General features: G+C 40.0%; 1 protein-coding gene across 4 annotated transcripts in view; it reads right to left on the bottom strand.

The window, feature by feature from the left end:
• Window positions 1-24,397, bottom strand: part of zfpm1 (zinc finger protein, FOG family member 1) — a 205,190-nt gene that overhangs the window by 5,762 nt on the left and 175,031 nt on the right. For 3 of the 4 annotated variants that reach the window (XM_073070199.1, XM_073070198.1, XM_073070201.1), the window contains 3 exons: window positions 15,166-15,411; window positions 12,605-12,829; window positions 6,433-6,528 (listed from right to left, as the gene is read on the bottom strand). In XM_073070199.1, the coding sequence (XP_072926300.1) occupies window positions 6,433-6,528; window positions 12,605-12,829; window positions 15,166-15,411 (567 nt within the window). The remainder of the gene's footprint in view (window positions 1-6,432; window positions 6,529-12,604; window positions 12,830-15,165; window positions 15,412-24,397) is intronic. The other variant, XM_073070200.1, reaches the window with a different exon arrangement.

The raw sequence follows: 24,397 nt of genomic DNA, 5'->3' as shown, positions 1-24,397 counted from the left end.
CCATACAGATAAACTGTAGATAAATTATCTGTGCATAAAGTAAATTACCTGACTTTTGGGGATGTCACATAACATATCCTGCTAATTAACCATTTCTTTTATTGCACCACTGTGTTGCTTGTCTTCAACTAATCACAGATGCACACTTGAAAGTTATTTGCTATTTGATGAGTTCATATTTGAAAATTCCGAGTACACAACCACTCCACATTCACTACTTCCATGAATACTTCCCAATTCACCATGCTATTAACTTTCTTAAAACAGTTATTTTCTTTTCTTTACAATACTTCTGAATGGAAACAAAAACAGAAATGTTGGAAGAGTTCAGCCGGTGAAGGGTAACATCTGTGGAAAGAGAAATCACTTAACGTTTTGGGTTAGGGACCCTTGCTCAAAACTGGGAGAAGGGAGGAGGGTTGTCAGTTTTGAAAGCAGAACTGATAGGAGGAATGAAACGTAAAACAGAAGAGTTTATGGAATTGATTAAGTCAGATCAGGTATTAAGCAGCACGAGTACTGAATGTCAACAAGACAGTTTATAGAAACAGTGAAAGGGACATTGAGTGAGTTGCTTTGGTAGAGAGCCATGAGACAGATCGGGCTAACGGACCTTCACCATGCTGTAGTCACTCTATTATTCTGTGCATTCAGTTCCCTGAGTAATAAACAGTACTCTGTTAGTTCTCCTAATCTTACTGTGTTTTGATTTTGCCTGATTACATTGATTTTTTTCCCTAACTGTTCGGGTGTAAGATCCTGTTTCTTCTCGGATGTATTAAATCCGCCTAACAGCGTTGACAATTTCTGAATTAGTCTAGCAAGCTACTCAATTCAGTGCATAATTAAAGAGTGACAATAAATATTAACCTCTCACAAATGACTGAATCATGTAAATGAATGAAAACTCTACTTGAAAAAAAAATCTGCTTAGTCTCCTGGCCTCAATCGGCTATTTTAAATCTAAGAATAGGATTTTTACTTACAGATCTGCCATTGAAAACATAAGTAATAACTTTTTCTCAAAAGTCAAAAATTGGAATGGAGAAAACAAGAGGACCACAGTCAGTCTGAGAGGCTCAATAGAATTATGAGAAGAGATTAGTAAACACTGTTAATTGAAGTTATGCACTTCATTTATGCAGCTAGGTTACTGAAGGGATCCATTGAGCAATTTTGTAAATGAACATTTTTTAAGGTAGGCTAAAATTATCTATATTTACACACATGCATATTACAAATATTATGTGTATGTATATATATTTGCATACATATATACACACATATACATACATATATAAATATTTTTATCATCAATTGTATCACAAATGAACTCTGTACAGGTATTTTAGTACCGTGTCCAAGATTATAAAGTATTATTTCAAAAACATCAACTTAACTCTAAGGCAGCAATATTGTCCTGTCAAATCTTGCCTTTAGACTGAAAAAGATGAGTTTATATCCCAGTTCCCAAGGAGGGAAATGTAAAGGAATGTTCAAATTACTGAACAGTTTCATTGATTGCATGTACTAGCAAGGTAATGTTAAAGGTCATGCAAGCAAGTCTCCAGCAATATATGGAAGGAGAACTGCGAGATGTACAAGCTGGTTTTAGAAGAGGCAGAGGCACCAGACACCATATGCTGGATAACGGAGAAATTGAGGGAATATCAGAAGAGTACTTATCTATGTTTTATTGACTACTCTATAGCCTTTGAGAGTGTGGACCATAATAAACTATGGCAAATCCTTAAAGAAATGGGAATGCCTGGACATCCGATCTGCCTTGTGAGAAACGTGAATGAAGATCAAGAAGCAACAGTTAGAACCAAACACGGAACAACAAACTGGTTCAGGGTTGGGAAAGGAGTACAACAAGGCTGCGTACCATCACCCTACTTATTTAATCTATATGCTGAACACATCATGAGGAATGCTGGTCTAGAGGACTCAAATGGAATTAAAATTGCTGGATGAAACAGTAACAACTTCAGATATGCAGAGGATACTATTCTAATGGCTAAAAGTGAGGAGGATCTGAGGAAGCTTCTAATCACAGTGAAAGAAGAAAGCATAAAAGCTGGCTTGTTGCTCAATATTAAGAAAACCAAGATTATGTCAACCAGTTCCATTAACTCCATGGTAATTAATGGAAAGGAAGTGGAGGCAGTGATGGATTTTGTCTTCCTTGGTTCAAAGATTTCTATAGATGGTAACTGCAGCCACGAAATTAAACGGCGCTTACTTCTTGGGAGGGCAGCAATGGCAAATTTAAATAAAATACTGAAGAGCAGACACATAACACTGTCTACGAAGATCCGTATAGTCAAGGCTATGGCACTTCCAGGTGTGGTATATGGCTGTGAGAGCTGGACTGTTGGTAAGGCTGAATACAAAAGAATCAATGCCTTTGAACTTGGATGCTGGAGGAAAGGGTTAAGAGCTCTCATTGGACAGCAAGAAGATCCAACAAGTCAACAGTTGAAGAAATATAGCCAGACTGCTCACTAGGAGGCTCGATTATGAGACAAAATCTCAAATATTTTGGCCACATCATGAGAAGACAGGATTCCTTAGAGAAAATTCTCATGTTAGGTAAAACAGAAGGTAACAGAAGGAGTGGACAACAGACGCTACGATGGATAGATAATATTACTCAGGCAATTCATGTAACCTTGGGGGATCTTAGAGAAGCAGTTTCCAACAAGAAGGCTTGGTGTGTAGGAGTCCATGAGGTCACTAAGAGTCCGACATGACTTAACAATTGAACAACAAGCAATATTGTCTCCAAGTTAGAACACTGTGTGTTTGAAACTTAAGCACAAATGCAAACACACATCACATTGTAGTACCAGAGGCATGCAACATTGTTTAAAGTAGACTCATATTATACGATCTCTAAAGCTGACTTAAAAAATTCAGAGAGGCTACAATAAGCAAAGCTAAGTTTTGTTGATGTTGGAGAGAGTTCAAAGGAGGTTTGTGAAAATGATTCTGGGATTGAAAGGTTTTGATGTATGAGGAGCATTTAATGGTTCTCAGCCTCTACTCACTGGAATTCAGAAGAATGAAGGGTGAACTCTTTGAAACCTATCGAACGTTGAAAGGCCTAGAAAGGGTGGATATAGAGAAGACGGTTCCTATGGTAGGGGAGTCTAGAACCAGAGAACACAGCCTCATAATAGAGCGGTGTCCTTTTAGAATGGAGATGCCTTTGGAAGGGCTGCTGGTTTGAGTCACTGCCCTCTGAGGGGCTGCTGGTTTGAGTCACTGCCCTTGCAGAAGAAGCTGGTTTGTGTCGCTGCACTTGGAGAGGCCTCTGGTTCAGGTAGCCTCCCTGGGTCCTGATGCTCTCGGAGATGTTATTGAAATTCTGAGATTTATGGATTGGACTTTAGTTCAAACCAACTGTTGTTCATTTTGGTCTTTTTCAGTTCTTGTTGCCGATTGGTGGGCTGTAAGTTCGGGGTTTGATGTTCTTTTTTCTCCATGTGGGTGATCTGTTAATTTTTGTGCGAGGGAGAGGTTGGGGTTTGCAAGTTTTTGTTTCTTTTTCTTTCTCGACTGGGGCAGGAGTGATGTCTTTCTTCCAACGACTCCTATGGTTTTTGTATTTTATGGCTGTCTGGGGGAGACCAATCTCAGAGTTGTATTCTGCATACATACTTTGATAAAATAAACCTTTGAATCTTTGAAGATGAGGAGGAATTTCATTAGTCAGAGAGTGGTGAATTTGTGGGATTGGTTGCCATGGGCAGCTGTGGAGGCCAAGTCATTGGGTGTATTTAAGGCAGAGTTTGATAGATTCTTGATTAGTCGGGGCATGAAGCGATACAGGGAAAAGGCAGGTGAGTGGGACTAAGAAAAAATTGATCAGCCTTGATGAAATGGCAGAGCAGACTCAATGGGCCAAATTCTGCTCTTAAATCTTATGGTTTTAATCTTTCGATCAATATCCCCAAAACAAAATAAAAACAGACTCATCATTCATCACATGACTAATTTTACTTGTCTTACCATTTGCTAATATGTTTACTAAAGTAACCCCATTATGCCTACAATTGCTGCATATTTGCTGAAATAGAGATTGAAATAGCACAAAAAAATGAATAGGCGCTATATAAACAGGGTTTAAAAATAATAAAATTTAAATGTGGTGAATTATCACCTTACTGCACAGATGAGGAATGGGGATTAGTCACTTTTGGTGAGTAAAGCATGCTGAGTAGAATAGTCATCAATAACTCATTCACTGAAACCAATGTTTCACAATTGTGGAAAATAGAAGATTATGAGGGAATAATGGATTGAACTAGGAGATTACATCATCATAACTCTATAAGCATTTGATCATTTGTTAACTGTTAAAGCAAAACTCCAGTTCAAATTTAAATTCGGGTGACTACAAACCTGAATAATCTGTTTCTACAAACATGTCTTAAAACTAAACACATCTTTACCTCATCCCCCTCCCCACTTTCCGCAAGAACTGCTCCCACTGTAATTCCTTTATCCACTCACCCCTCCCCACTAATTTTCCTCCAGGCACTTCTCCCTGCAAGTGGCTAAAGTGCTGTATGTGCCCATTCACATCCACCCTCACCTCCATTCAGGGCCCCACACAGTCTTTCCAGGCGAGGCAACACTTCACCTGCGAATCTGCTGGGGTTGTCTATCGTATCTGGTGCTCCCGATGCAGCCCCCTCTATATTGGCGAGACCCGTTGTAAATTGGGGGACCGCTTTCTTGAGCACTTCCACTCCACCCACCAAAAGCAGAACTCCCCCGTGGCCCAACAATTTAATTCCGATTCCCGTTCCTGTCCCAACATGTCAGTCCATGGCCTCCTCTTGTGCCATGATGATGCCACTCTCAGGGTGGAGAAGCAACACCTTATATTCCATCGGGGTAACCTCCAACCTGATGGCATGAATATCGGTTTCTCCTTCCTGTAAAAAAACATTTCTTTCCCCTCCCCTCTTTCTCTGTTCCCCATTCTGGCCTCTTAGCTCTTAATCAACTGCCTATCACCTCCACCAGGTCTCTCTCCTTCTTCCCTTTTTCCAATGGTCCACTCTCCTCTCCTATCAAATTCCTTCAGCTCCAGTCCTTTACCTTTCCGACGCACCTGGCTTCACCTTTTAGCTATCCTTCTTCGCCTCCCCCAACTTTTTATTCTGGCATCTTTGTCCTTTCTTTCCAATCCTGAAGAAGGGTCTTGTCCTGAAATGTCAACAGCTTGTTCATTTCCACAGATGACGCCTGACCTGCTGAGTTCCACCAGCATTTTGTGCGTGTTACTTAAAACACATTCTAGGTTACTAAAGTAGATGGAGACATGAGACAAACTACTGTAGTACTTGCATGAATGACCAATTTAGGTCACATTTACTTTGGACCGGTCTAAATCAGAGTTAAGAGTAGCAACTAAAATAGCTGTAAGTTGAGTTTTTTTTTGCTTGGATAATCTGGTTATATGCCCACTGTTACTGATTTACATCCTTGCAACCCTATGCATCCCAAGTAATAGATAGTCTAGGGCAGCAATTAAATGGTATTCATTATTTTCTCGATTCTGTGATCCTTCAATAAAAAATGCAAAAATTGAAGAAAATAGAAGAAAAATTTCAAGATTTTATATGGATTTCAACAAAAAAATTGGGATTAATGTTAGTTTTTTCCCTAAAGCATTTATGTCCCAAATATAGATGTATCTTAATCTATACTAATTACCACTGGAATAATGAAAGCTTTCAGAAAAAAAGGACAAGAGTTCTAATGTAAATAGAATGATAGCACTTTGAAATTATCTGAGCTGTACATGTGGCTTGAGGTTCTCTAGAAGACCAACCAGTAAATAAAATCACTTGCCTCTCAGTTAGGGCAACCATCTTTTGATCTCATGCCTGCCCAACACATAAAAATGGGAGCTCGGTCAGAGACCAATGGATACGAACTGAATCATCATATTGAAATCCCATCGTGAAAAGCTACACCCTATGGAATATGTCATTCCTTTGTGTCTTTGGATAGTTGGCAAAGTGCACTTATGCAAAATATTAAAAGTTATACCACATTCTATCCTATGTTATTTAGCAGTTTTAAACATGTAGAATATTTACTTAAAGTTTTAAATGAATGAGCAGTTTAAACACCAAAGCTTAGAAAGCTATGGATCAAGTGTTGGTACATGTGAGAAGAAATGATGAGTAGTGGATGGTTGACTTGAATACAGTAGCTAGAAAGGCTTATTTCTGAGCTATATGACTATATAAATATATATATTTATATTCTAACATCTCCTAACATGCTGTTTGTTACAGGGCTATATATTTAGTTACATTGCAAGAACTCATGAGAAAGCCCTACATTACATGTGGCGAATTTTATCCTAAAACTTCTTGTAGACTCTGAGGTTGAAAGATAAATTACCATTCAGGGTGTCCGTGTGCACTTTCAAGTGTCGTTCACAGTTTGCCTTTGTTGTAAATGCAGACAAACAGATTAGACATACAAACGGCCTTTCACCTGGGCAATAAAAGAACATCGATCAGTCTGAAAACCAAATCATTGAAAGGAATCACTTTAAAGCAAAGTGAATATGGAATGACGCTGTTCCCATCTCTGCATTTTTACTTAGTGCTTTGATAATATTGAAAATTGGCAATGATTAGCCACAGCCTGCCTATTTAATTCAGTTCATTCTGAATCGATACAGCCAAACGGCAGGAATATATTCCAATTTAAATTCTTTTCTGTGTTATCTCAGCACAATGCAATTGTACATAGATTCTCTCCATTCCCCTCATCCCATTCTCTCCCTATGGTAAAATGAATTAACTTTCGTTGTCATATTGTCTTGCTTCACATCTCAGAATTTTGAGAGGGCAATTGTAGGTGTGAGTATGGTGGGCAACTTGACCATGAGGTCCAGAAGCAACAATTAGGTTTACTACACTGCCAGACTCCTGCTTTCTTTAGCATCTCTACAACCCCTCGCTTCCCATCTTGAGCCCTATTGCAAAACGGTTTTTTGCTGCCCCTTGCTAAGCTCCCCTAACATGCACATTTGAGTCGAATAGAAATTCTGGGCAAATTATATCCAATTCAATGTTTCCAAATTTTCCAGTCATTGTGGGGAAAATAAATGGCATTAGTGTAATGCAAGGGTTCCCAACCTGGGATCCATGGTTAATGGTAAGGGTCCACAGTGTAAAAGATAATGGGAATCCCTGATGTAATGGATAGTTGATGGTTGCATGGACTTAGTAAGTCAAAGGGTATGTTTCCCTGCTCTCTAACCATCAACATTATGACAACAATTTGAGCCTTCTGCAACACCATGTTTGTCCATATCAAACGTTCTGCTATTATTACATTATATTCTTTCTGCTTATGTCATCCATGCATATTCGTACCCTTCCTTTAATCATAAATTGTTTTAAGTGGTCTCGCAAATGCTATCCAACAATTCTTCTAGAAAAGCTTAAATAGAAAATTGCTGTAGGTAGACATGATACAGGATTAATCCCTTGGATATGATTCAACTTCCTGTTTGAAACTAAGGATTTCTTGTCTAAACTGAGGATGTGGCTTCCCTAAGGAAAATGATATCCTGATTATTGATGCATTTCCAGATGTAAACACTTCATTTTTACCAAGAGAAAGCTACAAGTGTGAGCTATCCATTGATATTCTTGTTATAATTATAAACAGAATAAAAAAAAACAAATTTAAATAAAGACTGTATCAGATATAAATATTTCAATATATCAAAGTAAAATGTACAGGTTTCCTTCAATGTTCAAGTATCAGATCTGTACCATAATATCTCAACTCCTTGGGTATTGTTAATATGAACAGCACCCCACTTGTGCCCACTATGATTAATTTCTCAATGTTTCGACCATCTTTTTCAAACGTAAACACTAATCTCAAAGCAAGGAACTGCAGATTTTGGAAATTCGAAATGAAAACCAGAGAATACTAGAAATACCTAGGAGGCCAGGCAGCTGTGTAGAAAGAAACAGAGCTAGTGTAATGCTTTACAGCACCAGCGATTGGGGTTCAGCTCCCGCTGCTGCCTGTAAGGAATTTGTACATACTCGCCATGACTATGTGGGTTTCCTCCGGGTGCTCTGGTTTCCTCCCATGTTCCAAAGGCATAAGGTGTAAGCTGCGGGCATGTTACTTTGGCACCGGAAGCAAGGCAACACTCGTGGGCTGCCTCCAGCACATTCTTAGACTGTATTAGTCAGTGCCACAAATGATGCACTTCACTGTTTTGATGTACGTGTGATAAACAAAGCTAATCTTTAATTTTTCAGTCAGGCCGCATCACTCTCCACTGATACTGTCTGATCAGCATTGCTCTAAGCTCTGATCTCAAACTAGCTTTTCAAAAGTGCTTGAGAGGTTGCTCCATTTGCTGTGAAATTTGTATGAGATTATGTAAATGTGACTCAGGGGGAGAGGCTACCTCTGAGAGGGGTGAGTAGTATGGGTGCCCCATTACAAGATGTGGGCTAAGGGCTGGATCCTGGATGGCACAGATTGCTGATGGGCTGGTAGTGACTGCTTCTCTCTGTTTCACAACACCGCTTAGCACTCCTGACCCGAACATTTCTTTTTGGCCCTGAACTCAAAAGTGCTTGGGGGAGCTATATACAAAGGAGACAGTGGCAAAGTGTCAACACAAGCAGCATGTGGCGATGAGGGATGTGGGAGGTTTGTGAACACATGGAAGAGGTGTTCCCTGTCTGGCACATCATGCCTGTCTGAAAACAGCTCCAGGCTTCACACCTCACAATATACCAACATGCAGTAACAAAGAGGGCAGGAATTCACACCAGGTTTCTGGCAGAACATGAGTGAAGGCCTTTGAGGAACATGGGGTACCTACCGGTCGGTGAGTGCTGAAATTGGAGAGCACAGCCACAATCGTGAATCGGTACTGTGTGGGCAGTCCTACGTAGAGTACCAGAGTGTAAAGAAAACACTAAAATAATGATATCTACAAGAACTTTCTTTTAAAATTTAACAAGTTTTGGTTGGGGGAATAGGTTCAGGAACTCTGATGAATGAATGTCTTGCATCAGGATAAAGGATTGTGCCAGCTTTCTCTGCTCTTAAACACAGCTCCATTTGATGGATCTTATCCTTACTAAGGGATAGCATTTTTTTTTCCAAAACTGTTAAGTTGAATTTTCAAACAAATTTAATTTGGGTGAACAGTATTTGAAAGTTTTACATCATTTCAATTAAAACTTAGATGAATTCAGGACCGGCCGATGTTCAACCTGAGGGTCCGGCTCGAATTCAGAAGCTTAAGATCTCAGGGCTCCGGAGACGGGCGGATTGAGGGTTAGTGACACGGCAGGAGACCTGTGTGTCGTTGGGGGAGTCTGGATATCTGCTGTGGGCCCTAAGACTCGAGATCTTTGTAATCTTCCGGCACAGAGCTCGAAAAAAGTGACGTAACGGACTTTTAGCATTAAAACCAGTGAGTTGTTTGTTATGTCTCCCCGCTCGCTGGGAAAATGGAGACACCTTTTTCTCTCTTGTTAGGGAGAGAGAGAGAGAATCTGCAGCACGTCGAATGCTGGGTGTAATGAGAAGTCTTCGGGGTAACTGCGAGTCTGTGTCTTTGCTGTTGCTTTGCTCGTGCTTGAGTGCTCAGTGGCGGGTGCCGATGTTTATTTTGCCAGTGAGGGGGTGGAGGGGGATCGTTGCTTGCTGCCGCTTACGCGCGGGAGGGAGGGGTGATGGTGCCGAAACTTGTTTTTTTTTGCCGGGGGGAGGGGGGGATTGTCACTTGCTGCTGCTTACATGCAGGAGGGAGAGGAGCTGGAGGGGGGACTTTGGGTTCTTACGTTTATCTGACGTTCACTCTTTGGGGCACTCCTCTGTTTTCGTGGATGTTTGCGAAGAAAAAGCATTTCAGGATGTATATTGTATACATTTCTCTGACATTAAATTGGACCTTTGAACCTTTGAATGCTAATTCTTCCTTGTCAGATTTTCTACTTCTAGTGGTGAAATCTTTAAACTCTTTTCATAAACACTGTTTGGGCAATTATAATTCCACCAAGGAGTGAAGGATTGATTTCTGTAATGGCACGATTGATACATGGGGAGAGATTAAACAGACTAAAATCATTGTTTCTTGAGGTTAGAAGTATGAAAGGTAATGTCATGGAATCATATAAAATTCATAAGGAGCCTGACAGGAAGCTGGTGCTTCCTCTTGGCTGGCATGTCTCAAAACAGGAGGCAAGGTCTCAAAATGAGGTCTTCAGAGATGAGATAAGGAGCTATTTCTTTACCCAGCCAGAAGTGAATTTATGGAGTTCTCTACCCACGAGGACAATGGACATTCAATCACTGATTAGATTTTTAGCTATTAAGCGAAACAGGGCACATGGGGAGAGAATATTATTGCAGGAAAGTGGAGCTGAGGTAAAAGAGCAGTCATGATTTTGTGAATGATTAAGCAGGCAACAGTATCTAAGTGTTCTACAATTTGTTATATTCCCATATCTATACCAGATGCCACCAACTTAGACACCTGTTCACAGGAAAGAACTCAACAATCTCTGCATTATCTTCTTGGAATATTATTATTTGCTTGACAGAAGGTCCAAGGAGATGGTGTCTTAAAAAATCCCAATATCTTTATGAAATGAAAATGAAACTTGCACTTATCTAACTGCTTTTGGAGCTTCAGCACATCACAAGGCGAGACATTACTGTAATGATGCAGAAAAATATTCAGCCATTTTGGGCACAGCAAAATTACCAGATAATCTTGGGTATGTTGATAGATGGAAAAAATGTTGACCAAGAACCGGGGGAATATCTCTGCTCTACTGTATAATATTGCCATAGATTATTTTTATACACATCCAACAGAGGGACAGCTTAACAGTTTAAAAACTCATTCATCAAATGGCACCTTCAACAGTCGAGCTGTGCTAAATTATTTTTACAAAGAGCTCTGTGGCGGACTAGAATTACATATCTATGAAAAGACAATTACTGAACATTAAATGAGTAAGAAATAAAGTATAAATTTTAAAATATCTTACAAATACAATAGTTGAGGGAAACTATTTGTGGACAGTTTTGGAAAAGTATGGCCTTGCATATCCATATGTATCTGGGAGCAATTTCATGAGTATCATCAGAACATGGAAGTCAATGACGTGGTCTGTAGCTTGCTGTCGTTTTCTGAATGCACTTTCGTACAAGGTTGCGATGGTTCCCTGACATTTATAGTGGGGTATTCATGGGAATTATCCTGTACTAAGTTAGATGACGATAAAGGGGCTAACAAGCACATTTAGATTTTGTTTTTAATTATTTATGTAATTTTAATTTTTAAAAATGTAAATACTTCTAATACTTTTTAGTATGTCGTTTTGTACAGCCGAGACATTTAATTTTACAAATCTTAAATATTTGGTTAGGGAGATGATGTAGGAGAGGCTTGCACTGCTACCCAGGTGAACTGATTACATTACATCCTCTGATGATTGGGCTTGCATCCCCCATCTTCCCCAAATTCCCGCGAACGGATGATGGATAAAAGGAAAATAAATCACTAGTTCTGCCTGAGCTGCACGGTAGATCAGTGGTAAGCACAGTTCCTACATTGAGTCAATGCCACAAAAGTTTCTATTGAAAAATAGGTACATTGGAGTTAATTTTATTATTTTAATTGTTAAAAGTCTGGATTCAGAAATTCTTTTACTGAATGATAACAAAATTGGATTCATTGTTTCAAATATTGTTAATGTTTAACTTCACGTGGTATAATTTCAGTAGAAAGACCATTTGACTTTATTTAGAATATAGAAAACTACATTATTTACAAAATCAGGAATAATTACTATGAAGACAGCATAAAAATTAAAAGGGACTTAAAATGCATTTACTATTCTGTACTAACTGCAATCTAGTCACACTTAGAAAATAAATAAAAGATAGGCATAATGCTAGCTTTAAATCTAATACATGATTATATGAAACACTCAATCCTTTCAGGAAATCAGTGTAATCCAAAGCACGGATTGGTTGCTTGTGAGAGAATTCTCAGTTATTTGGAATTGACTGCCACTTTCTGATCTTTATTTATTATTCCCAGTATATTCCAGTGACCATGGAGCCACTGTGGGTTGCCAAAGTCTGTGTCTCTCATTTATACTGGACACTTAATACCCTGTAGTCGAGCGCACTAATAAACCTGCATTTGGAATTTTGAAGTTATGCTGTTTTTGGTAATTTCTAAATGGTTTAATTTGCAGCATGCTTTACAGACACAGCGAGCATCTTTCATTTCCTAACGCAAACAAGTTCTGGTTTGATAAAAGTGCCCTGCCTGTCATTTTTGACGAGGCATGATTTGGCAGATTCCAAGTTGCGAAACTGCACAACAAACAATTTCGTACTATCAATATGGAATAAAAGTACCCATTTCCTCACATTAACTCAGTGATCAGATTAGGTCCGCAAACTGGCTCCTTGCCAGCTCTACTTCTAGATTCATTCCAAAATGAAGCCTACTGAATGAAAAGAGCTTATTTATTGATGCAAGACGACTTACCACTGTGACTACGCACGTGAATCTCCAGTGAACTAGCACTGGGACAGCTTTTGTTACATTGTGGGAAGGGACATATGCGCTCGTGTGGGGATGGTTCCTTCAGTTTGTCTTCCTTGGGTGTGGATGGAGACTTCTGTCGACTGGCACAGTAGTACATCAAGTGAGCCTGCAGGTTCCTTTCACTCCGATACCAAATCCCACAAGATTTGCAAGGGAAGATGTCCTCTGGAATAATCACATTTAAAATAAATATTCAGAGCTAGCACGAAGACTACAAATTAAGCCGGTAACTAAATTTGTTACTGATTGTTTGCTTTTTTTTGGTATTTTCCTGGCACTCCGAACCCAGAAAAAGGACAAGCAAGTACAACTCAATAAAGATACCAATTCATGTTAAGCTCTTATCAGATGTAAGAAAATATCCTGTGCCACAAATATCTTATACATTCTACATTCCAAGTAGATAGGCCAAAGTAAGTTCACAAAAATGATTCCAGGATTGAACAGCATGTTACATGGGGAGTGTTTGATGGCTCTGGGGCTACATTCACTGGAATTCAGAAGAATGAGCAGTGACCTCATCAAAACCTATCGAATGGTGAAAGGCAAACATGAGGAAATCTGTCGATGCTGGAAATTCAAACTACACACACAAAATGCTGGTGGAACGCAGCAGGGCAGACAGCATCTATAAGGAGAAGCACTGTCGACATTTCGGGCCGAGACACTTCATCAGGACTAACTGAAAGGAGAGATAGTAAGAGATTTGAAAGTAGTTGGGGGAGGGGGAAATGTGAAATGATAGGAGAAGACCGGAGAGGGTGGGATGAAGCTAAGAGCTGGAAAGTTGAGTGGCGAAAGTGACAGAGAGCTGGAGAAGGGAAAGGATCATGGGACGGGAGGCCTCGGGAGAAAGTAGCGGGGGTGGGGGGAGCACCAGAGGGAGATGGAGAACAGGCAGACAACTAAATATGTCAGGGATGGGGTAAGAAGGGGAGGAGGGGCATTAACAGAATTTAGAGAAGTCAATGAACATTGACTTCTCTAAATTCTGTTAATGCCCCTCCTCCCCTTCTTACCCCATCCCTGACATATTTAGTTGTTTTTTTTCCTCTCTCTCTGTGCCCATCACTCTGCCTGTTCTCCATCTCCCTCTGGTGCTTCCCCCCCACCCCAGCTTCTTTCTCCTGAGGCCTCCCGTCCCATGATCCTTTCCCTTCTCCAGCTCTGTATCACTTTCGCCAATCACCTTTCCAGCTCTTAGCTTCATCCCATCCCCTCCAGTCTTCTCCTATCATTTCGCATTTCCCCCTCCCCCACTACTTTCAAATCTCTTACTATCTCTCCTTTCAGTTAGTCCTGACGAAGAGTCTCGGCCCGAAACGTCGACAGCGCTTCTCCCTATTGATGCTGCCTGGCCTGCTGTGTTCCACCAGCATTTTGTGAATGGTGAAAGGCCATGATAGTGTGGATGTGGAGAGGATGTTTCCTATGGTGGGAGAGTCTAAGACCAGAGGATACAGCTTCAGAATAGAGGGACCTCCTTTTAGAATGGAGACGAGGAGGAATTCCTTTAGCCAGAGAGTGGTGATCTGAGGAATCTGTTGCCACAGGCAACTGTGGAGGCCAAGTCTGTATGTATATTTAAGGCAGAGGTTGGTAGATTCTTGGTTGGTCAGGGTATGAAGGGGTACAGGAAGGAGGTAAGAGATTGGGGCTGAGAGGGAAAATGGATCAGCCATGATTGAATGGTGGAGCAGACTCAATGGGCTAAATGTCCTAATTCTGCTCCTATATCTTATGGTCTTATGTTGGCCTTATGTAATGACTGGAATTCAATTCAATAACAGACGATCTTATTGATGTACTAGATGGACCAGACAGATGTGGAGAAGTTGTTTGCCCTCTAAGGAGGATCTCAACATAGAGGATATACATGTTCAGAATAAGATATGGCCTATATAATAAAATGATGAATAGCATTCTCTTCTATCGGAGGATCATGAATCGTTAGGTATTTACAAAACAGGGAGCTGCAGAGATCATATAATTAAATGTTTTTTTAAGCCAGGACAGATAATTAGTGTAAAAGTGAGTTGAGTGTGAAGGAAAACAGAAAGGAATATGGAATCAAGTCCAATATCAGAATAGCCATGATTTTATTCAAAGATTTAGCAGGTTTGAGCACTACATCACCTACCTGAGATTCTATTTTTATAAATTCAGATTTAAAGGAGGAAGGGAAAGAAAGAAAAGCATTGGGTAAAGTATTTCATATTCAACATCTTATCATTACTTTAATTAGTTTTCTAACTTTCCCTGCTGAAATTTTTACCACATCCCAGAACTTCTACTCATCCAGATTACTATTTCAGTATCAAAAGATTGCAGACTATTGAAGGCAACACTTTCTAGGACATTAAATCAAAATCTTAAGACAACAATAATCACACATCAAGAATAATTATATTTGGATTAAGCTTTCCTGCTAAACATTAAATCACTTAAGAATAAAACAGCACAGCAATCACATATTCTATTTCTATTTCACTGTAACTTACTGTTGACGACTGCAGTGGCTAATATGGCAGCCATTCCCGCCTGCTGAGGAAGCAGCTGGATATCTGAATGCATTGAAGCTGGATATGTAGCTGCCTGCTCTGAGCACTCTGCGGACTCAGCTGGTTCCATCTTAACACTGAGATTCAACACAGGATTTTGAGTACTCTGTTCCGAAGGATCAACAGTTGCTCTTAAACATTCCCCTTCTACGATGGGCTTTGTGGTTTTACACCAGATCTGATCATCTGTAGGAGAATACAATATGCTTCTGTGAAATAAATTCTAAAAGCTATTAACCATGCTGCTACCAAAAGAACGCAAAACACAGTAATGATTCTATAATCTGCAACAAACTACTCCCAAGAAATGCACAAATACTCCACAAACAGAATTATATTTTAATGACTTACAAAGATAATTTTCCTTTTACGTTAAAACTTGTAAATTTGTTTTTCTTCGTTTCCATGTTGAGACTCATTTCACCTTCACTGAGTCACTACCAGCTGTTGTTCTTTTCTTCTCAAAACATTTTTTTAAGAACATGGCCAATAGTTTTTTTCCCCACAACTTAGTTACCTTTTGCTTCCCGATTTCACTCTGAAAATTTAAGATTATATTTCAAATAGTATTTCCTCATCCAGATTATCCAAACAGGAGAAAAAGCTTTTCCATATTTACTATAAAACCAAAACTACATTTATTTAAGAGTAATTTGTACATTGCAGCAACTATAATTTCCAAGATCCAATTACGTAGATTGCTAAAGATATTGAATACCAACTTCAGGAAAAATGTGCTTATAACCTCAGTCTTTATGAATTCTAAAGTCAAAATATCCTTTCTGAGGTTTGGTATAACTAAGAATAAAAATTGTATTCCAGTTTGCTTGACATAAAGGTGATATCTACAATTATTATTTTTAGTCCCTCTGTAGACTAAACCGATGACCTTGTGTTGGTTAGCTCCAACGGCCATCTAAAAATTTGCTAATGACACTACTGTTCTTGGCAGAATCACAGAAGATAACAAGGAAGCATGTTTGTACATGAGGGGCATGAGGTGTATTGTAGGGTAGATACAAGCAGGCTTTTTCCACTGAGATTGGGTGGGACCTCAACCAGAGGTCATGGCTTAAGGGTGAAAGGTGAGAAGTTTAAGGAGAACATGAAGGGGAACTCCTTCACTCAGAGGGTCATGAGAGTGTGGAATGAGCTGCCAGCACAAGTGATGTATGCAAGCTCGAATTCAACGTTTGAGAGAGTACATGGATAGTAGGGGTATGGAAGACTATGGTCCTAGTGCAGGTCGTCGGGAGCAGGCAATTTAATTGGTTTTGCCATGGACTAGATGGGCCAAAGGGCCTGTTTCTGTGCTGTATGCATTCTATGACTATGACTCTAGGAGTTAGATACCGTAGACCAGTTGACTGAGTGATGTCATAACAGCAATCTTGCACACAAACATCATCAAAACTAGGAACAAACTGTGGACTTTAGGAAGGAGAAGGCAGGCAAATCAACAGCATTGTCTCATTAAAGCACCCGTGCTGGAACGGGTGAACAGCTTCAAACCCCTGGGTGTCAACATCTAGGTGAAGCACATAAATGCAATCATGAAGGAGGTTTCTACTTTCTTAAATGTTTAAGGAGATTCAGCAGGTCATCAAAGACTCTGATAGACCTCTAAAGTTGTGCAGTGGATTTCATCACCTAGTATGAACACTCCAATGCACAGGAATATTACAGGCTACAGAGAGTGGTAACCCAGCTAGTTCCATCACTGCTCCTCCCACTCCCACGAGGATATCCACAAGAAGCGACATCTTAGGATGATGTCCACTGATAAGGACCCGCTGCCTGGGTCATGCCCTCTTCTCATTCTTGCCCTCAGGCAGGAGATGGAGGACCCTGAAAGTTCACGCCTAAAAGTTCAACAACAGCTTTTCCCCCACTGGCATCAGGTTCCTGAACTGACCTGTAAAAACCCACTTCCTACTTGAGTATATTTTGTTCAACTTGCACTAATGTCAATATGTTTATATTGATTTATTCATGCAATTTATGCATAATTTATGCTAATTTGCATGATTTATATTGTCATATTTATAATGTACTGTGCAGCTGCTGCAAAAAGCTAATATTTGTAGCGTCTACAGCCCCTGACAATAATCCTGAACTTGAATCTGTGCACATGGAAAGATAAATTGCTTTGCTTTATCACAATTATCTTAATGTTCTTAATTAGATTTAGGACTGTGAGGTGTTCAGAATTAAACTGTTTTTCAATGACAATTGCAACCACTTCAATTCGAAAGGCTTTGACAGCAGCTGGTGGTCAAGGGGCTATTTGAGTGTACTGGGGTAAGATTCTACTCAGAGCCCACTCTGCCTCACACGACAACCACCAGTATACAAATCAACTTGGGTTAGGAGTGGGTAGTTGCTGCAGATGCTGTGCAATGGGACAAATTCAGGACAATCTAGCCCATGATGTCAACACACAAAACAGTCTTGAACATAGCAGAACTCAAAGACTAGCTCTAATATCCCCCACATTAGTAATCCATGATTTCAAGTGCATTGTACAACTTAGCTACTCAGCCCAGCGAAGTCATTTCTACCGACAGGAGAAGGGGCAAAGGTGGGTTACTGGCACCCTAGAACCAGTTGCTTCGGGCAGATGGAGCTCATCAGCTGTGGCTGGCAGCTCATCTAGGAGAAGGAAAACTGTGACCTCAAACTCCGCTGCCTTGTGGCTGCACCCACTCATGCCAAAGGCTTTGGGAGTAAGCCCGGAGGACAAATCCGGAGCTGGAGTCCTGAAGACAGTCCTACATGGATTTCAACACCAACTGGCGACTCCGGAGACGCTGTAGGTGCCAAAGTGTATGGATCTCTGCCGCTCTTTTGGATTTATCAGCTGCACGGAGAAGGGCAGCCTGCTGCAGGGGCAACACTTGCTGTCTACATTGTACGGCCCTAGCCTGCACTATCATGTGGACAGCAAGAATGCAGTATTCAGGTTCGACCCCGACTGAATGAGTGCCCCCCCACTAATGGATAAAAATGAACCATGTGTTGCTTTTAGCTTTCAGAACATGAAGTCCTTCTGCAAAGCCCGGATTCTGTGCTCTGCACTGTGTGGATAAGGCAGCTACATTGGAGATCATCTATTACCAGAATGTACCAGTGACAAAATGTACAATTACAAATGCAATTAATACAATAAAAGTAATCGATTAAACTGCTGACTATAAAAAATGAAAACAATGGGTTATAGTTAATTTTGTTCATCAGCTCAAAGACACAAATTACGAATGTAGACATCTAATGCTGAAAAAAATGATAATTGCACTGAAGAAAACTATAAAGCATCGATATAAATAATTGGCAGAAAGCATCCAGAGGGTGCTCATGTTAGCCACAATAGCAGACAGCAGGAGCCTAGTTTTGAACAAGGTTTACGCTGCTTTGCTGTTGGGCAGGGCCAATATGGACAGCAGAAGTCGGGGAATGTTGAAAGGAGGGGAAAACAGAGACAAGATTGAGGAAAGATAAGAGGAAGGGAAGAAACAGGAGGACCACAGATTGTGGGAAGCAGACACAAGAGAGACTTAATTGCCGATAGCGATGGATTAACCGGGAAATGGGAAATGGCAAACGCCATGCCACATGGACCAATCAACGATACAAAAACACCACAACTGAACAAAATTACAGCCAGACCACATCACACACAAATTTTCAATTAGGAATATTTTAATCTAAAATATTTTCGACTAATGTGAAACCCTACTCCTGCACAAAGAATACATTGTTCCCCCCCCCCCACCCCCCACCAAAACATCGTGACTGAAAATTTATGTTAGCAAACAAGGACCAAATGTTTACATAAATTATGGGATCTGTGGTGAGACAGTGCTTTTATAACAGGGAAGGAGGGGGGCCGTGAGGGACAGAACATTCTATTCAAAGTGGCATCCCGAGGCAAATGTTTAGCAAGAAGCTGCGTTGGGAGGGGGGAGTCCAACTTCACAGATGCTGACCTTGATTGGCTGAGGAATAAGGGAAACAAATTGCTTTCCATTTTAAATAACCTTCTTAATTGATGAAGGATTAATGAGAGCAGACTAAATCTCTACCACACTATTTTAAATAAAGTAAAAAATTAGATGCCTTTTTTTCCCCTAAATAATTTTTTATCAGTCTGCTGGCTGAGAAACACATTTGGCTTTAAGGAGAAACAGGAGGCTGGTTTGTCGGGAACCACACCATGGTCATCTGTCATCCACACTTACATTTCCTGGATGTGAAGACCCTGAACAAGCTAGCACTCTGCAACTAACCAGAACTGGTGAGGAGAAGCAGGCCCCATGTAGCATATATAATCAAAGGGGTCACACACAAACTTTAGAATTAGTGACCGTCGCTCTAATGAGTCAGGGCACTGTCCATATACCAGCTCTCGCTGTTCATGAAATTAATGGATACAAATATATCTGGACCCTCTCTTCAGCACATCACTCTCTTGTCATTGAACTCAAAGGCAAGTCCACCGTTTGAGGTCTGATGTGTTAGCTTCTGGCTTTCAGGTTGCCTTGGTCATGCGTAATAGGTGGACATGCTCTCTATGAGAATTTCAGGCATGAACTTTTTCCCTTCAGCTATCAGCTAGCAAGTCTTAGAGCTTGAAGTCTTAGGGAGGTAACATTTGATAAATTTCACTGCGCAAACAAGAACGTTTTTTTTTCCCTATGGGAACCACTATGGCATAGCAATGCTACTACAACAGCAAAATAACCACAGAGAGTTTTATTCTGATAAATCATTATCAAAATCCTTCTAACAGACATCACATTGCTGCCACTAAATAAATCTATTGGTCCTACAGTAACACAGCGGTTAGCGTGACGAGATTACAGCCTAGGGCATCTGAGTTCGGAGTTCAGTTCCAGTATCCTCTGTACGGAGCTTGTAAATTCTCCCTGAGAACGCATGGCTTTCCTCCGGGTGCTACTGTTTCCCCCCACAGTTAATGTACCAGTTAGTAGGTACATTAATTGGTCATTGTAAATTGTCCTGTGATTAGGCTAGGGTTAAACAGATGGGTTACTGGGTGGTGTGGTTCATTGGGCTGGAAAAGTCTCTTCCATGCTCTATTTCTACATAAATAAACAGTGGTTATATGGTTTTTTTTGTCTTCTACAGATCTGAGCAGAAATCTTATTAAACAATAAGAAATCTAATATCCATTTTGTTAAATAGTTTTATAAATCAAATAGAATTTATAATTTTTATACATTTATATAATATTTACACTTTAAACATTCAAATTGTGCTATTTATTTATTGCTGAAGCACATTTCCTGTTCACAAAATGGCATTCATTTTAATATTCTCCTGTGTCACTATTCCCTTTTTATAAAGTACAAGTTTATTTCCTTGAAATTTATTTTTATATATTGTCTTTCATAAAACATTCTTCATGACATTGGCAATATGGTATACTGGCCTGTGAGAACAAAATAGCTTCTAAATTCATAAGGTCCACTGATTACACTGAGTCATTTCTCAGTTCAGGGACCTTGTCTCCAGCTCTAAGTGTCTGCAGTATGTACTGCAACCTTGAAAACATACACAAAGTACAGTTGTTAAAAACATCCTGGTGGTACACCATGGGTGATCTTGGTCTGTTAAGCTTACTTGGTAACATTAATGGGATAGAGAGTTAATTTCCCAAAGCTCGGCTTCTGAAACTGGCCTAAGAGAGTTTTGCATCCCTAAAGAGGCAGTACGCATTCTGATTAAATATTGGCTGCAGGAGCTACCATGCCGCAGGAGAAATAACAGGCCTAGAAAATGTTAGCTTCACCACTTCGGGGTTTCTCTTTCATACAAGCCCTGTCACAACACACATCATCTAATTTATGTCAGGAGGTTAACCAATTTCAGAAAAAGGAATTAAATGGCTATCACTTTCACAGAAACAAGCATACTGCCCCATTTAGTTATGCTACATAGCAGTGCCAGAATACCAACCACAGCTCAAAGCAAACTACCCTCGTGTTTCAGGTTCAGGTAATGCTATGCCGGCCTGGCCCAGTGCTTTACTGAGGACAGTTTGACTCAGTGTCAGTAGGTAGAGACTGTGCTGAATTGAAACTTCACTAGGAACTGGACATGGGAATTGAGCAAGGATTGAAGCACGATTTTGAATGTTGATCTTAAGGTTGGCTTGGTATTAACAACAGGAATTGATATTTGTCAAGAGACCTGTGGCCAGGCTTTGATAAGGTTTCAGATAGACAAGGGAACTGTGGGTCTTGGAGTTTACGAGGAACGTTGAACATCCTCAGAGTACTTCACAGTTTGGTTCAGGCCTGGTGGCAGGATGTGATACTTGGTGAAGGAATCCAATTGTTACTTTGTTTGGAGCTTGGGGAGCTTATCCTTTGATATTAATCCAGGTTTGTCGCAATGCCATAGTCTGGTCGAAGGTTTCGCCCGGGGACTGGATAGAGAACATGCCCGGGGTGGGGGGGAGCAGCTTTCTCAATGCTGGCATCATTTGTCTGAGTTCAACTGTGATCACATAATGGGTGGCAGCAAAGCTTTTTCACAGGCTTGGAATGTGGAGGTGGGTATTGCCCCCAACTCTGTGTCAGTGTCTGGGTGCGATGTTTTGCAAATGTCTCCAGGTTGTCAGGTATGGGAATCAGTATAGGTCCCTGGATTAGGGAAGGATTCAGATTGGTTCTGGTGGAGTTAGGTTTGGTTTTAATTTTGATCCATATCAGGTTGTTGTAACACAGCACTGTAGGCCAACAATAGATGTATAAATCCTCAGGAAAAAAAAAAGAGAAAATGCTAAACATGTTCAACAGCTCTTACAGGACCTGTGTAAAAAGAAACAGAGTTAACACTTAATGTCAAAGTCCTTATGTCAGAGATAAGACAGGAGGTAGCAAGTCAGTAGACAAGGTGGTGAAAAGGAACGACAGGACAAAGGGAATATATTTGGTATCAAAAGTGTTTTGGTTTGTATCAGAAATATTACAGATCTGGTCTCCTCAGCCAAGGAACACAACAGAGATTAACATTACTGTCTTCTGTGATGACAGGTTTGCCAAATGAGGACAGATTTGAGTAGATTGAGTTTGTATTCTATTATCTTCAAAAGGAGAGTGGACCTCACCAAAACATACAAAATTCTTAAAGGACCTCACAGGCTTGATGCAGGAAGAGAGTTTTACCCTGACTGAAGAGGCACAGTTTTAGAAAATGGATAAGCCATTTAAGATTCAGAAAATTCTTATGTTCTTAAGTAAATAATATCTGAAGGTTAAAAGCAAACTTTATTCTTACTCCTAGATTTGTAAACTTCTCCCCAATCTACACCCCCTAAATTATTGAGCTTTCCCCTAAATGAAGGGGGGTTTTTGTGTTAACTCTTTCTATGAGTTTCATAATTTCTTTATGCCTTAACTAAACAGATCTCCTTTGTTTAGAAATTGAGATCTGTTCCAGCAATATCTTCTCTCAACTATAACTCTCTGGCCATCTGTGTGAATTCCCTCTGCATCATCTCTACCATCGCATTCTGCAGATTTTGCTGGGCTGAGTTAGTGTTGCAGAACCCTAGCATGAGCGCTCTGCTTTAGCATTATAAGCTTCAGTCAGTAAAAGTAAATATCCTGTATGCCTTCTTCACATCTGTTTATTCACATCACATTTTAACCAGTTTTTCTAAAGAAGTTCCAAGGTATTTGATGCACCATCAATAACTCACGCCGAGACTTAGGAAGTGAGTTATCGGCTTTTATTGACTGAAGAACACTACATCCTGGGGAAATGAGGGAGAGCAGCAGGCCACAGTCGCCTTTATACAGGGGTCTGTGGGAGGAGCCACAGGGGTAGTCAGCAGGGTCTTGGGAGGAGCCACAGGAGCAGTCAGACAGGTATATCTAGTTCACCACAGTATTTTAATCAGTTTTTATGACGTTCCATTACAGGAAAACAATACAAGTGAAATCGTAAACTTGCTAAGGTTACACCTGCTGTTATACACTGCATGGGCCTTACTCCAAGTCAGTGAGAGTAAATATCTCAATGCTACAACATATTGTATTTCCTGTCAAACATATTCTGGTGCTGAAACCTATGGGTGAACGATTGTTCATCCCTTCAGATTTTAATTATTGTGGTGATTTTAAAACAATAGATTAAAAAATGAATACCAGAAAGTGCTGGGTTTAGTCACCAATTCAGGCAACATATATGAAGACAGAAACAGATTTATGCTTTCAAGTCAATGATCTTTCATCAGAACCACTGAAGTGATCAAATATATGCACTTTAAGTTACAGGAAGCAAGGTGGGTTGAATGAGATATCTGTGAAAGCGTGAGAATCGAAACTGTCCAGGTGATACAACTGCATTTGAGAGAGTGATGAATGCATGTAAATCATAGCTGGTCTGCCTAGAGAGGCGCACAGAGGTCAGTGAAGGAGAAGAGTAGAAAATGCCAAAATAGAAGCACAGAGCAAATAGTCACTGGAAATCTGAAATAAAAGAGAATGCTGAAATTAATCAGATGAGGCAGCATCTATGGAGAGATAAAACTGAGCTAATGTTAGAAGTTGGTGACCTCATATCACAAAATTGTCAGTTCTGACACAATACAGGAAAACAATGTTTATCTAAAATTGTTGAATTTAGTACTGAGTCACAAGTACTGAGTGACATGCCTAAATGGAAGATGAAATGTTGCTTCTCAAATTTATTTGGCTTTGGTTGAATCATGCAGGAGGCCAAAGGTAGAGTTCAGGGTTGAGAGGGATAGGAAATTACACTGAAAAGTAATTTGAAGCTCGGGGTGACCCTTTCACACCAAATATAAATATTCCTTTTCATTATCCTACACTTCTTCCCTGTGTTTCTTTTTCTATGCTTAATCATCATTGTTTTAAATATTATGTTAATTCCTAATTAAATAGCATTTCTTCAGGATGACTAGTTAAGGAAATAAACGGTAGTATTTCCTTCCCAGTCCTGTTCAACACTACTAATTATAAAGTGACTCTGGGACAGTATAGGTGCAATGAATGCACATACTGTTGACTACTGAGAACAAAATCCAACTCAACACCAAATTCAGTCTGAAAGACAAAGGAAGACGGCAAGAAAGAATGGATTGAAGGAGAAAATAACAAGTGTTAACCTGAAAAAAATA

The sequence above is a fragment of the Hemitrygon akajei genome, chromosome 17 (assembly GCF_048418815.1).
Source record: "Hemitrygon akajei chromosome 17, sHemAka1.3, whole genome shotgun sequence".
Taxonomy (NCBI): Eukaryota; Metazoa; Chordata; class Chondrichthyes; order Myliobatiformes; family Dasyatidae; genus Hemitrygon; species Hemitrygon akajei.
This window is presented reverse-complemented; position numbering and strand designations above follow the sequence as displayed.